Genomic DNA, 14,588 nt, shown 5'->3' with positions numbered 1-14,588 from the left:
GTAGCTTCGACGGGGCGGCCGGACGAAAGGTTTACGGCATGATGCCTAAACGGCCGGGGCGCGCAGCGCCGCAAGAAAGAGCCGGAGTGCTTCAGTCGGGGACCAGACAAAGAATACACTTTTATTTCTCCGAGGGGAAGCAGGAGGCAACTTGCAGCGTTTGGCGCTGAGTGGCGCCCTGATGTAAACACCCAAAACTGAAACCAGAAGTTAACACAGGATACCACACCCCCTTCCACGGATAGACGACGCATTGGATCGGCTCTGCAACGATAAATACACCTCGTCGATGGAGCTCAAGTCTGGCTACTGGCAAATAGAAGTCGATGAGAGAGATCGCGAAAAGGCTGCATTCATCACGCCAGACGGCCTCTACGAGTTCTAGGTCATGCCATTCGGACTGTGCTCGGCGCCTGCAACGTTCCAGCGCGTCATGGACACGGTGTCAGCAGGATTGAAGTGGCAGACCTGTGTCGTTTACTTGGATGACGTCGTCATCTTCGCCGGAAATTTCGACGATCTAAGACCTTAGGCGGCTTGCGACAGTACTAGAGGCCATCAAATCATCAGGGCTCACTCTGAAGCCAGGAAAGTGCCGCTTCCCTTACGATGAGCTTCTGTTCGTAAGCACGTCATCAGCAAATCCGGAATACGCCCCGACCCGCAGAAAACAGCTGCCATCGCAATGTTCCCGCAGCCCATCGACAAGAAGGCAGTGCGTAGATTCCTTGGCATGTGTGCCTACTACAGGCGCTTTGCCAGGGACTTTTCACGCATCGCTGAGCCGCTAACGCATCTAATCAAATCTGATGTCGAGTTGAAGTGGCAAACGCCGCAGGCCGACGCATTTCAAGAACTAAAACGACGCATGCAGTCACCGCCGGTACTTGCACATTTCGACGAAAACGCCGATACCGAAATCCACACTGACGCCAGTAGCCAAGGCCTCGGTGCCGTCCTAGTCCAGAAGAAAGACGGACATGGACGCGTGATATCGTATGCTAGCCGGTCGCCGTCAATAGCGGAAGGCAATTATTGTACGACTGAAAAGGAATACCTTGCCATAATTTGCACCACAGCGAAATTCCGACTTTAACTCTATGGCAGGCCATTCAAAGTCGTCAGCGACCATCACGCGTTGTGTTGGCTTACTAACTTAATGAACCCTTCAGGACGGCTGGCGAGGTGGAGCCTCAGCCTGCAAGAATATGACGTCACGGTAATCTACAAGTCTGGACGAAAACACTCAGACGCCGGCTGCCTATCACGCGCCCCCATCGATCTCTCGCCGGAAGATGACGAGGATGACGACGCCTTCCTCGGAATAATAAGCGCAGAAGACTTCACTAAACAACAACGAACAGACCCGGAGCTAAAAGGCCTCGTCGAGTATTTGGAAGGGAACACCGACGTAGTACCTAGGTCATTTAAGCGCGGATTGTCTTCGTTCACATTACAAAACAACCTGCTCGCAAAGAAGAACTTCTCACGAGTCCGCGCCAGCTACCTTCTAGTTGTTCGGTCAGTGCTGCTTCCAGAATTACTATACGCCCTACATGAAGATCCAACCGCTGGACACCTCGGATTCTCCCAAATGCTGTCGAGGATACAGGAAAGGTATTACTGGCCGCGTATGACCGCCGACGTCGCCCGTTACGTCAAAACATGCCGAGATCGTCAGCGACGCAAGATACCATCGACAAGGCCATCAGGATTACTGCAGCCAATCAAACCTACTTGCCGACCATTTCAGCAGATCGGGATGGATTTGTTGGCACCGTTTGTCGTGTCAACATCCGGAAAGAAGTGGATCGTCGTGGCGACGGACTATCTCACCTGCGTCGCTGAAACTAAAGCTCTACCGAAAGGCAGCGCAGCCGAAGTGGCGAAATTTGTCGTCGAAAACATCCTGCTGCGACATGGTGCGGCCAGAAGTCCTCATCACCGACAGAGGAAGGGCTTTTACAGCAGAGTTCACCCAAGCCATTCTGCAGTACAGCCATACAAGCCACCGGAGGACCACTGGCTGCCACCCGCAGACGAATTGTCTCACGGAGCGCCTGAACAAGACCCTCGCCGACATGCTAGCAATGTACGTCGACATCGAGCACAAGACGTGGCACGCCGTCCTGCCATACGTTACCTTTGCTTACAACACAGCGGTGCAAGAGGCAACACAGATCGTGCCGTTTAAGCTGGTTTGCGGCAGGAACCCTACGACGACGCTCGACGCCATGCTGCCGCCCGTCACCGACGAAGAGAATCTTGACGTCACAACCTATCTCCAGCGCGCCTAAAGGCTCAACCAGACGTCGCGTTCCAATGCGCCCGCACGCGCTGCACCACGCCTGGGCGCGTACGGCGTCAGGCGCGGAGGCTGTTTCGCGTGTAGGCGCGCGGCGGCGTCGAGACCTACAACCGCTAGGTTTTTCGCGCCCGCGCCGGAAGCTGCCGCTCGCGTCAGTAGCATGATGCACCTCACATGACCACGGCAAGCCAACGTCACTTCTGGAACGACTCATCGCGCGACGTTCAGGCAAGCCCGGGTAGGGTGGCTAGAATGGGAGGTGTCAGCATCGGCTGGGCTGCGCCGCGTATGGCGGTGCGGCATTTTGTCATGACAGCGACAGGTGGCGCGCTCGTCGTCTCCGAGATGCCTAGCGTGATGTGTTTGAGCAATCTCTCCGGCTCCACGCGCGCGTCGTGAAGTCTGTGGTGAAGTTAGCTTCGCCTTCCCCGCTTTTATTGTGTTTTCTTGCAATATGTAACACACATGCTTAACGTGTCCGTTAAGCGAAGGCTAGACTGCCTTGAACATGGCAAGCTAGCAACACTGCGCCGCCGCGGCGAGACGCGCGGCTACGCGCGGCAACTCGTGCATCGTTTGGGTGCGCGCCCTCTTCCTCCGTCGGGCGCGACGCGACGTCGAGTCAGTGCGGCGTGTGCGGACGCATCGGAACGTGTACGTCTGGTTGAGCCTTAAGATGCCCGACAGCTCGCCCGCCTACGGATCAACAACCCGCAGCGTACCGACAGCCGACACTACAACCTCCGACGACGCCTCGTCGAGTACCAGCCGGGAGACCATGTTTGCGTTTGGACCCCTATACGCCGACGAGGACTGAGCGAGAAGCTTTTGCGTCGCTATTTTGGACAGTACAAGATCATCTAACGTATTGGCGAACGGGACTATTAGGTTGTGCCAGACGGCATTTCGCTATCACAGCGGCGCCGCTCACGACCTGGAATAGTCCATGTTGAGCAACTCAAGCCGTACTACCAGTGTTAATGAACTAGGGGTCTTCGCGTAACTGACCTTTGGACTTTGTTTCTTTTCGTTGTATTGTCACTTTTGTTTAATAAGTGTCCTTTTGTGTTTCGGTCTCTTATATTTGTAGCATCGGGACGATGCTTTTTAAGAGGGGGGTAACGACACGTGTACTTCTTTATCTTTATCAGGCGACGACTTCTCAGCACCTAACAAATGTTATCGCCCAGTGCAGGACGCGCCTACATGTAAAAGAAGTTTCTGGAATGTTATCGATTGTTCCATCCGCTGTCTTTCCCCGCAACTTGTGTAATCTGATTGCATGTATGCGTGACGCGAGCAGTGTAGAACTTTGTGGAAGACACGCAGGTCCCAACGATTACTCTGGAACATTCGACGACTGATCTATAAAAGCCGACGCGCTTGACCCGCTGATCAGATTTTCGACGATCGCTGACTGTGTTCGCCGCTGTCGTTGTGCTTTAAGTGTACCCTGTCTTTGTGGGCATAGGTTCACCCAATAAAAGCTAGTTTTGTCGTGCACAGTATTGCTACTGTGTTCTTTAACGTCACTACCACGTGACAATATATATATATATATATATATATATATATATATATACACACATATATATATATATATACATATATATATATATATATATATATATATATATATATATATATATAAACGAGACCCTCGTTTATATCATAACGAGGGTCTCGAATCCGGCAACATTGATGACTTTAGGTAGCATATGTGGGTTTATTGACCAGTTGCCTTCACCCGAAAAGATCACGTTCTCGTGACGCCTGCGGCAAAAAAGACGTTCCACGTCCGCCGCCAAGGTCTGTGAGTGGGTGCGCTGGCTAACACTCCCAGGGTTCTACTAGTACACATAAATACCCAAGAAAGTGGATGGGGAAACGCCACCGCGGTAGCTCAATTGGTAGAGCATCGCACGCGACATGCGAAGGTTGTGGGTTCGGTTCCCACCTGCGGCAAGTTGTTTTTTCATCCACTTTAATTTCCATTAATTCATCATTACTTTATTTTTATTTATAAAGCACAAGCAATTTCCACTATGTTGTACTTGGTGTCAGTGTCTGTTGGCTTCTCATTATATGACTATATATATATATATATATATATATATATATATATATATATATATATATATATATATATATATATACCAGAAAAAAAGCAGTTCTGGGTCCGGGTAAATATTCACAGTGAAGTAGACGCGCGTATGAAGCGGTTTATTGACGTTTCGGCCGGGGTCCGGCCTTCATCAGAATCATCAGAATCTGATGAAGGCCGGACCCCGGCCGAAACGTCAATAAACCGCTTCATACGCGCGTCTACATCACTGTGTATATATATATATATATATATATATATATATATATATATATATATATATATATATATATATATATATATATGTGTGTGTGTGTGTGTGTGTGTTTGCATTGTAATGTAGTAGTGACGTTGAAGAAGGCAGCAAAACTTCCAATGAAAAAAAATTACCGACGATTACGTTACTTCCTAATGCGAAATTTGAGCGCAGCAAATAAGCTGTTTCACCTTTTCGATAGATTGAGGCAAAGAAATCGAGCAACACATGTATGCGCTATCACAGAATGTTTTTTTATTTTTCACACGTATTCCTTTAACAAAGGCTCCACTAACAGTTCTTGACAGTCATGAAGGAAGCTTTGTGGTCGGAGAAATAGACTGATATATGTTCGACTTGGTACACCAATGCTTGATTCTCAAAGACGAGATCTATACAAGTGCCTCGTTAGGTTGTCAAGCCTCCGCTTCGGCGGCGCGAACTGCAGGGTCTTCTCGGCGGCGGCGATGAGCTTCTGCTTAAGCCTCGCTTACTGCTGGTTGCTCTCGACGGCGGCGATGAGCCTCCGCTTCGGCGGCGCGAACGGCAGGGTCTTCTCGGCGGCGGCGCTTAGCCTCTGCTTCGGCGACGCGTACTCCTGGATCATCTCGACGGCGGCGACGGTAAGCTTCTGCTTCGGCGGCACGCACCTCTGGATTCTGACGGCGACGGCGCTGGGCCTCTGCTCTGGCAGCTCGTTTAGCAGCAGCAGCAGCAGCAGCAGCAGCAGCAGCAGCAGCAGCAGCAGCAGCAGCAGACGGAGGACTTCCATCGGTCGCCTCGCTCATGGCTCAGAAAGAACTGGCAGATAATTTCGCAGTGGCGAACAGCAGCGGCAATTTCGGCTCGGGCGGTGCACATATACAGATCCGCCGCCACCGATCTGGCTCTCTGATTGCCACCGCACAGGGCGAACGGCAGCGGCAATTTCGGCTCGGGCGGTGCACATATACAGATCCGCCGCCACCGATCTGGCTCTCTGATTGCCACCGCACAGGGGTTGCACTGGAGGAGTTCGAGCCGGCGCTTTGACAGCCGGAGACTCGCAGGAAGAGGGGGGAGGGTGGCGGCGTGTACACCCAGCGGCAAACGATGGGGGCAGAAGCGCGCGCAGCAAGCGGACAACACGATAAAGGGAGGAGGGAAGAGATAGCAGCGACTGACTGATGCCGCTGACGCCGACAGTGAGTCAACCCCAGCTGCGGAGTTGGTTTCAGGGACAACGCCGCCGATGCCGACACAAACAATATGATACCCTCGCTTCCGCAGCGCTAAGAACCAGGTCTAGCCGTGGGAAGGTGGTCACGTATTCGTCGACGTGCCGGGGCCTACGTGAAATAACCGGCGCGTCGGCAACTGAAGAGCACCCTATCCGCCACACAAGAACAGGGGGGGGGGAACGCTTTCCTCCTCTTTCTGCATGGCGGCGACAGTGTTCTATGCAGTCACGTTATCTTGACTCTCTAGCGGCGTCAGCGGCATCCAGCGGTATCAGTCGGTCGCTGCTAGCGCTGGGGGGATGAAAGGGGGGCGGAGCTGGTTACGAGGCCGACGACAACGCCGACGACGACGCGAAACCCTGGAATGGACGCCAAAGAGCTGCGCTCTAAAACTGGCGTTTTATCGGGCGAACATGTGCCCTGAAAAGCAGGCTACACTCAAAGATCCGCAATAGCGGCTCAATCTCTCAATAGTGGCAAGATCTGATCAGCGGATCATGCGCGTCGGCTTTTATACGTCAGTCACGGAAGGTTCCAGAGTAATCGCTGGGATCCGCGTGTCTTCCAGAAAGTTCTACATTATTCGCGTCGCGCGATGTAACGTCGCGCGATGGAATCAGATTGCACAAAGTTGGGTGACAACAGACAGCGGATAGAACCATTGATAACTTTCGAGAAACTTCCGATACATCTAGGCGCGTCCTGCTCTGTGCGATAACGCACGCACACACACGCACGCGCACAGTGACGTAGACGCACGTATGAAGTGATTTATTAATGTTTACACCGGGGTCCGGCCTTCATCAGAATACAATGCATGGCATAGGTACAGTTTATATACATGAACTCTAATAGCCAGGAATTTGCAAGGAATATGTCCGTCCTCTAAAATTCAGGCAAACTACAGGAAACCTTCGCCCTTATTGCTTTGAATCAGGAAAGAATGTTCCAAAAGTTATTATGGTAAAATTAGTGATATTTCACTAGCCTTGTCACCAGACGAGCGAAATTTTCAACTTGAACCTATGCAATGCGCGAAATGGGGTCCTTTTCTTGTTTTGTGATTGTGAGCCTGGCCTGGTCGCAGTAACACGAAACAGATTGTTCAGTCAAATATGATAGGTCATCCTGCCTGGTAGTACTTCAAAATTATGGACTGACTAGTAACTTGAGCAATCTAGAAGCCAACTATTTTTCCGTGCGCCTGAACCTCCGATGTCATAACTTGATTGAGAACTTTCATAAAGTCAGAGAAAACCAGGAGAACCCAAACAAATTTGACGATGGAAACGCAGTGACATCTTGACTAGTTTACAGAGTTATGCTATTGTTTGCCGGCCGTGGTAGTTTAGCGGTTACGTACCGCTGCGCTGCTAAGCACGAGGTCGTGGGATCAAATCTCGGCCGGGCCTGCAGCATTTCGATGGGGGCTAAATGTACTGCTGTGCTTGTCTTGTCTCGACCTGTCCTTTGTTCGTGTTGCGCGATGCACTCTTAAACAAAAAGTTAGTAAATACGTAGCAAATGCATGCGTGAACTAGATTCATATGTATTTTACTGCCATCTGACTAGCTCTGTACTAGCCAGTGGCTAGTAAACCTAGTAAGTGCTGCACTTAATAGTCAGAAAGATTTCTTAGATTTTAATAAGTAAATACTAATCTACTGCTACCTCATGTGGGCATGGTCTGTATTAGGCTGTGATTGTGACATTATTATGCGAAATTTATATAAGCTGTAGCATTATTCTGTATGTTGTACTAACAGTTACGTCAACGTCGTAGCACAAATATGTGCAGGCTGTAGAAATTAGGATACAAAGAATTAGGATACACTATTTATCCAAATACATAGGTGTTCAACGCTGCAACATGTGCTGCCTAAAACGACTTCTCTAAGTACTCTTGAAGTTCGCCTTCGCGTACGTGTCGCGTAGCACCCTTATCGTTCTGTATGAGCGATCTTTTGAAGAAGACCGCTGTGAGCAAGGACGAGAAAGGAAGCTTGCCTATCGTGCGTTGCTTAATGGAGTTATCTATTACTTTGTTACCCGTAGTCATTAGGCCGTCATGACCGTGGTAAGTATTACCTGCACGAACAATTCTGCTTAATAGATAGCGAAAGGACGCCGTTTATCCTTTTTCATATTGACACGTATACCTGTTAATCTTTATCAAGTGACTACGTTTCACCGCCTAACAAATGTTCGCACACCGCAGGACGCGCCTGCATGTATCGGAAGTTTCTCGAAAGGTCAAGACAGCCGCCATCGCGAAGTTCCCGCAGCCCATTGACAAGAAGGCAGTGCGTAGATTCCTTAGCATATGTGCCTACTACAGGCGTTTGTCAAGGACTTTTCACGCAACGCTGAGCCGTTGACATATCTAACAAAATGTGATGTCGAGATCAAGTGGGAAACGCCGCAGGCCGACGCACTTAAAGGACTGAAACGACGCATGCAGTCGCCACCGGTACTTCCGCACTTCCACGAGTACGCCGATGCAGAAATCCACAATGACGCCAGTAGCTTAGGCCTCGGTGCCGTCCTGGACAAAGGAAAGACGGATTTGAACGTGTGATAGCTTACGCTGGCTGGTCGCTGTCAAAAGCAGAAGGCAATCATTCTACGACCGTAAAGGAATGCCTCGCCATCGTTTGGGCTAAAGCAAAATTTCGCCTTTACCTATATGTCAGACAATTCAAAGTCGTCAGCGACCATAACGCGTTGTGTTGGCTAGCGAACTGAAAGGATCCTTCAGGACGGCTGGCGCGGTGGAGCTTCAAACTACAAAAATACGGCATCACTGTAACTTATAAGTCCGGACGAAAACAAACTGAATGTGAGTGCCTATTACGCGCCCCCATTGACCCGCCGCCGCATGATGACGAGGATGACGACGTCTTCCTTGGAATAATAAGTTCGGAAGACTTCGCTGAACAGCAACGAGCACACGCGTAGTTAAAAAACCTCGTCGAGTATTAGGAAGGGCACACCAACGTTGTACCTAGGGCATTTAGGCGAGGATGGTCTTCGTTCTTGCTTCAAAACAATCTACTCGTAAATAACTTTTAACGAGTCCGCGCCAACTACCTGCTTGTTGTTCCGTCAGCGCTGCGTCCAGAAGTACTGCGCGGCGCCCTACATAATGATCCGACCTCTGGGCACCTCGGGTCCTCCCGCACACTATCGAGAATACAGGAAAAGCATTACTGGCCGCACCTGACCACCGATGTTGCCCGTTACGACAAGACATGCCGAGACTGTCAGCGACGCAAAACAACGCCCACAAGGCCAGCGGGATTGCTATAGCCGATTGTGCCTCCTTGCCGACCATTTCAGCAGATCGGGATGAACTTGTTGGGACCCTTCCCGACGCCAACCTCCGGAAATAAGTGTATCGTCGTGGCGACGGACTACTTTACCCGTTTCGCTGAAACGAAAGCTCTGCCGAAAGATAGTGCAGCTGAAGTGGCGAAATCCTTTGTCGAGAACAACCTGCTGCGACATGGCGCCCCAGAAGTCCTCATCACCGACAGAGGAACGGCCTTTACAGCGGAGCTCACGCAAGTCGTTCTGCAATACAGGCAGACAAGCCACAGGAGGACAACTGCCAACCAACCGCAGACTAATGGTTCTACGGAGCGCCTGAATAAGACACTCGCCGACATGCTATCAGTGTACGTCTACGTCGAGCAGAAGACTTGGGATGCCGTCCTGCCGTACGTAACCTTCGCTTACAACTCTGCGGTGCAGGAAACAACACAGATCACGCCATTTAAGCTGGTTTACGGCAGGACTCCGACGACGACTCTCGACGCCATGCTTGCGCACGTCATCGACGAAGAGAGTCATGGTGTTGCCACCTATCTCCAGCGCACTGAAGACGCCCGAAAGCTCGCCCGCCTGCAAATCAAGAACCAGCAGAGGACCGATAGCTGATACTGCAACCTTCGACGACGCTACGGTGAGTACCAGCCTGGTGACCGTGTTTGGGTTTGTACCCCAATTCGCCGACGAGGACTTAGCGAGAAGCTTTTTCGTCGCTATATCGGACCTTACAAGATCATCCAACGCATTGGTGCATTCGACTATGAGGTCGTGCCAGACGGCATTTCGCTATCACAGCGGCGCCGCTCAAGACCTGAAATAGCCCACATTGTGCGACTCAAGCCATTCTACAAGCGCTATTGAACTATGGGAATTTGCGTAGCTGACCTTTGGACTTTTTTTGGGACTTTGTTTCTTTTTGTTGCTTGGTTACATTTGTTCAGTAAGTGTCCTTTTGTGTTGCGGTATTGACACGTCTACCTGTTTGTCTTTATTGAGTGACCACGTTTCACCGCCTCACAAGTGTTATCGCACAGCGCAAGACGCGCCTACATGTATCGGAAGTTTCTCGAAAGTTATTAATGGTTCTATCTGCTGTCTGTTGTGCACCCACCTTGTGTAATCTGGTTTCATCACGCGATGCAGTTCCATTGCCTCGCGTGATGAAACCAGGCCCTAGATGCGTTGATTAGAACGTCGTACAAAGCGGCTCTCGGCCTACCACAGGGAACCTCTACTGAACGCCTGCTGGCCCTCGGGATTCACAATAACTACGAGGAGCTACGGGCAGCGACGCTCATATCTCAACGGGAGCGGCTTAGCTTAACCACCTCTGGCAGAAAATTACTTTGCCGCGTGGGTTACCCTACTCATCCACAGTATGCGGGAGAAGAACTCGAATCTCTGGCCAGAGTCCTTCGTGAAAGGATCATAGTAGCCCCAATCCCTAAGAACATGAGTCCAAAATACCACCAGGGACGTAGAAATGCTCGAGCTCGAAAGTTAATGCAGCAATTCGATGGAAACCCGGATACAGTCTACACAGATGTCGCTCGATGTGGTGCTGACAAATACGCCCTTGCAGTGGTAGGAGCGGCCGCAAATCAAGGGCTTGTGACTTGTGCCACGGCTAGAGTTGCATCTGCGAATACCGCAGAAGCTTCAGCCATCGCGCTAGCTATTAAAACTAAGGACGCTCTGGGACAATCGTCGATAACTCTTACAGATTCCCAAGTCGCATGTAGACTATTCCTCACCGGGAGGCTACCACACAGCACCACTCACCTATTAGGATCCAACCTAACGCAGAAACACATGATCATCTGGTGCCCGGGTCACGCAGGACTCGAGGGCAATGAGAGAGCGGACGGCGCAGCTCGTGCTTTTGTCAACCGAGCGGCCGACCACTCTGACGAAAACCCCTTTTTACCACGAGACATCCTTGAGCACCAGCGGCGCGAGCGAAGAAAGTACAGTCCACCACACCCTGACCTATCCAGGCAGGACTCTTATGACTGGCGCCGAATACAGACGCACACATTTCCAAACCTTTATTTGAAAAATGCCATTCACCCAACGCTGTACAGCGCTCGCTGTCCTTGGTGCGGAGGCCGGCCAACTCTCGCCCACATTACGTGGGACTGCCAGAACAGGCCACCCAAAATTAATATACCAAAAATAGCCGGCAAACTTTCCGGAAGGGAGCAGTGGGAGACTTGGCTCGCCAGCGAGGATCGGGAGATGCAACTAGCGCTTCTCGACCAAGCACGGCGGACCGCTCAAGCCAGTGGGGCCCTGGACTAGGGGCTCCACCCACTCGCTTTTTGCATTTTTTTTCTTCTTTAAATAAACGTTTTGATATATATATATCACGCGATGCAGATGGTGTAGAACTTTCTGGAAGGCACGCGGGTCCCAGCGATTACACTGGAACATTCGTCGACTGACGCATAAAAGCCAACGCACTTGACCCTCTGATAAGATTTTCGACAATTGCCTACTGTGTTCGCCGCTATCGTTGTGCTTTCGTTGTGCTTGAACTTTCCTTTAAGGCACACGTTTGCCCAATAAAGGTTTAGTTTCGCCATTTACAGTTTTGCTAATCTGTTCGTCAGAGTCACTACCACGTGACAATATTATTATAGCTTCTTATGCGCCTACAGTACCATCGACGTAATTTTACAATGCAAGCGGCACTCGAATGGGCTCCATTGTATTGTTCGTAATTATTTTGCAGTTGCATTAGTAACTGCACTACTGAGTTGGTGTTAAGTTAGTGATTTTTCCTAGCTTCAGCAGGGTCTGAAAAGTACTAACTGTAATTTCACTACCTGCACTTCCTAAAAAGGTAGTGCTTTTTGTCACAACTAGTGTGTTATTATTTGGTTTGTGGATATCACGACATTTTAAGCATGAAATGCTTTTAGCTCCCGTTGTGGGCAACCTTTATGTGACCTTGAGGAAAAAGCAGTCTTATCCGGGCACTCAAACGATAACATCGGGCAGCTAGTCAAGATCGCATTACATACGCTAGTTACTTTCCAAACAAGTTACAAAAAACTGCTTTCGAGTTCTTCAAAATGTTTGTTCACGATATCACTCAAGCTGTAACTTATAGCACGCTGAAGTCTTATTTGTCACTTGCAATAGCAACGTTCGGAAGGCAGATAGATACCAGGCACTATACACATGATTGTCATGTTTATTTTTTTTTGGCTGAATGCTCTATTCAACGCCAGTGGTTCACGAGTTCCGTGGCGCCTACGGCAGCGTCCGGCGCGCAGCGAATGGCCGTTTGACCGAGACGATACTTGCAATGAGGTTTTGTCTGTGACAGGAAACTATTGCGTCCATATGGACCAGTGCACAATACGGCGTGGGGCGGTGTGATGTGGTGGGGTGTGCCGTTATGAACATGCACTACACCCATTTTAAGATTGTGGATAGTACAATCTCCAACCAATATGCTTTGCCGGTAACCATTTCCTGCTTACATCTGCTCTCGATTACGGGAGAGCCAGAATTTTTTTTAAGAGTGCGTATTCTGTATAACGATGAATTGGCAACATGCCTAAACCTATTCCCTTCTTAAAGGGAAAACTGGTATCGCTCATTGTGTACACGTTAAAGGACATCAGGTGGTCAAAATTAATCGGGACATGACACGGTGGTTTAGCGGCTGTGGTGTTGTGCTGTTATGCACGAGGTCGCTGGATCTAACCCGGCTAAGGCGGCCGCATTTCGATGGAGGCGAAATGCAAGAACGCTTGTGTCCCATGTAGTGGGGGCACGTTAAAGAATTTCTGGCGGTAAAAATGAATCCAGAGTCTCCCTCTACGGTGTGCCTCGTAATCAAATCGTGATTTTGGCCCGCAAAACCTCAGAATATAATCCAATTCAACATTAATCCGTTGTTTCCCGCTATGGCGTGCTTCATAAGTAGGTCGTCTTTTTTGCACGAACAACCTCAGAATTATTTTTTTTTAAAGTTATAGCTCCACACTTGTGGAAACTATGATACAGAAACATCCGAGCTTTCTCAAAATCTTTCATCACGTTTTGCTGCCGCCTGTTTGTGAAGATGTTGAAGGTGCAAAAAGAAATAAAAAGCTGTTCATGGGTGAATGTGGCGTCTCCAAAGGGTAATCACTCGGTGCTGATGTCCTCTTGTGCAGAAGGAGACCGCCACGCTGTACTTCTACGACCGGCCTGACACGGAGGGACCAAAGCGCAGCGACTACGACTTTCTCCAGTTCTCCACCATTGACGAGGCACTCCTGCTGAAGGTGAGTTCGTGGCAACAGCAGCTTTCTGGGGAGCCTTTGCCTAACGCCGATGGATACATTACGGCGTTGTTAGTTAGTTAGTTAGCGCAAAAGCGGCTAAGGCTATGCTGCGCCAAACATGAGGTGTTTTATAACACTATTTAAGAGGAGAAAGGCCGTGTTAATCTATATTTTGTTTAAAAAGCCAGTGTCGTCTAGGAATTTGCGCAGGTGAGGTAATGGGATTATCGAATCATCTCCTAAAATTTAAGCAGCATGTAAATGTATGTGCATTTGATATAGGTTGTGCAAAAAGTTTCGTCTTTGTACTTCAATGTGTGTGCATGTGAGTAGTATATCTATGACTGTTAGTTGTTCTTGGCATTTTTCACATGTTGGCACGTCTTCTTTTGTAAGTGGATAATTGTGTTGGAGGTGTGTGTGCCCAATGCGTAGTCGGCATAGAACTACTTCAAAGAAGCGCTCCTGATAGTTGCACGACTTCCACTCACCAAGTACGGGTTTAGTGAGATATAGTTTTTCTCTACAATGGTCCCATTCGTGTTGCCACTTTGACGTTAAGGCCTTCTTAATGGCACGGATACTATCTTTATATAGAAGTGTTGTGTTTATTATGTCTTTGAATGCTGCCATCGATGCACATCTATCGGCTGCTTCGTTACCCGGTATCCCAGCCTCACTTGGTACCCAGCAGAAGTGGATTGATGTCCCATATTTGTTAAGCGCGACCATGTTTAGTATGTCCCCTAACATGCATTCACACTCAGATTTCAGATTTAGAGCCGTCAGTGTACTTAAGGAATCAGTGTATATGACTGTGTTTTTATGCTTGCCAGTGATAATCGTTTTAACTACAACCCATACAGTATAAACTTCAGCAGTGAAAACAGAAGCATGTATTGGTAGACGGATACTCGTTTCCCAATTTTCTGTTACGGCCCCTACACCCACGCGTTCTTTTGTTTTGGAGCCATCCGTGTAGAATTCCATGTGAATTTGATGCTTGTCCTGAAGGGCACGGAATTCTTGTATGATGTGTTAGTATGGAGTGTTTCTTTTCTTTAAATGTGTTAATGTCCAGTCGCAC

The 14,588-nt window shown here is 49.4% G+C and overlaps 1 protein-coding gene across 3 annotated transcripts in view; it reads left to right on the top strand.

Annotated features, from left to right (window-relative positions):
- The window catches only part of LOC139057688 (adenylate cyclase CyaB), a 153,206-nt gene that overhangs the window by 117,310 nt on the left and 21,308 nt on the right, over positions 1-14,588 (top strand). For all 3 annotated transcript variants that reach the window (XM_070536413.1, XM_070536414.1, XM_070536415.1), the window contains exon 3: positions 13,391-13,501. In XM_070536413.1, coding sequence (XP_070392514.1) covers positions 13,391-13,501 — 111 coding nt within the window. The remainder of the gene's footprint in view (positions 1-13,390; positions 13,502-14,588) is intronic.

The sequence above is a fragment of the Dermacentor albipictus genome, chromosome 3 (genome assembly GCF_038994185.2).
Source record: "Dermacentor albipictus isolate Rhodes 1998 colony chromosome 3, USDA_Dalb.pri_finalv2, whole genome shotgun sequence".
In the NCBI taxonomy this organism is placed as follows: Eukaryota; Metazoa; Arthropoda; class Arachnida; order Ixodida; family Ixodidae; genus Dermacentor; species Dermacentor albipictus.
The sequence above is the reverse complement of the archived record's forward strand: the minus strand, read 5'-3'. Positions and strand labels throughout refer to the sequence as shown.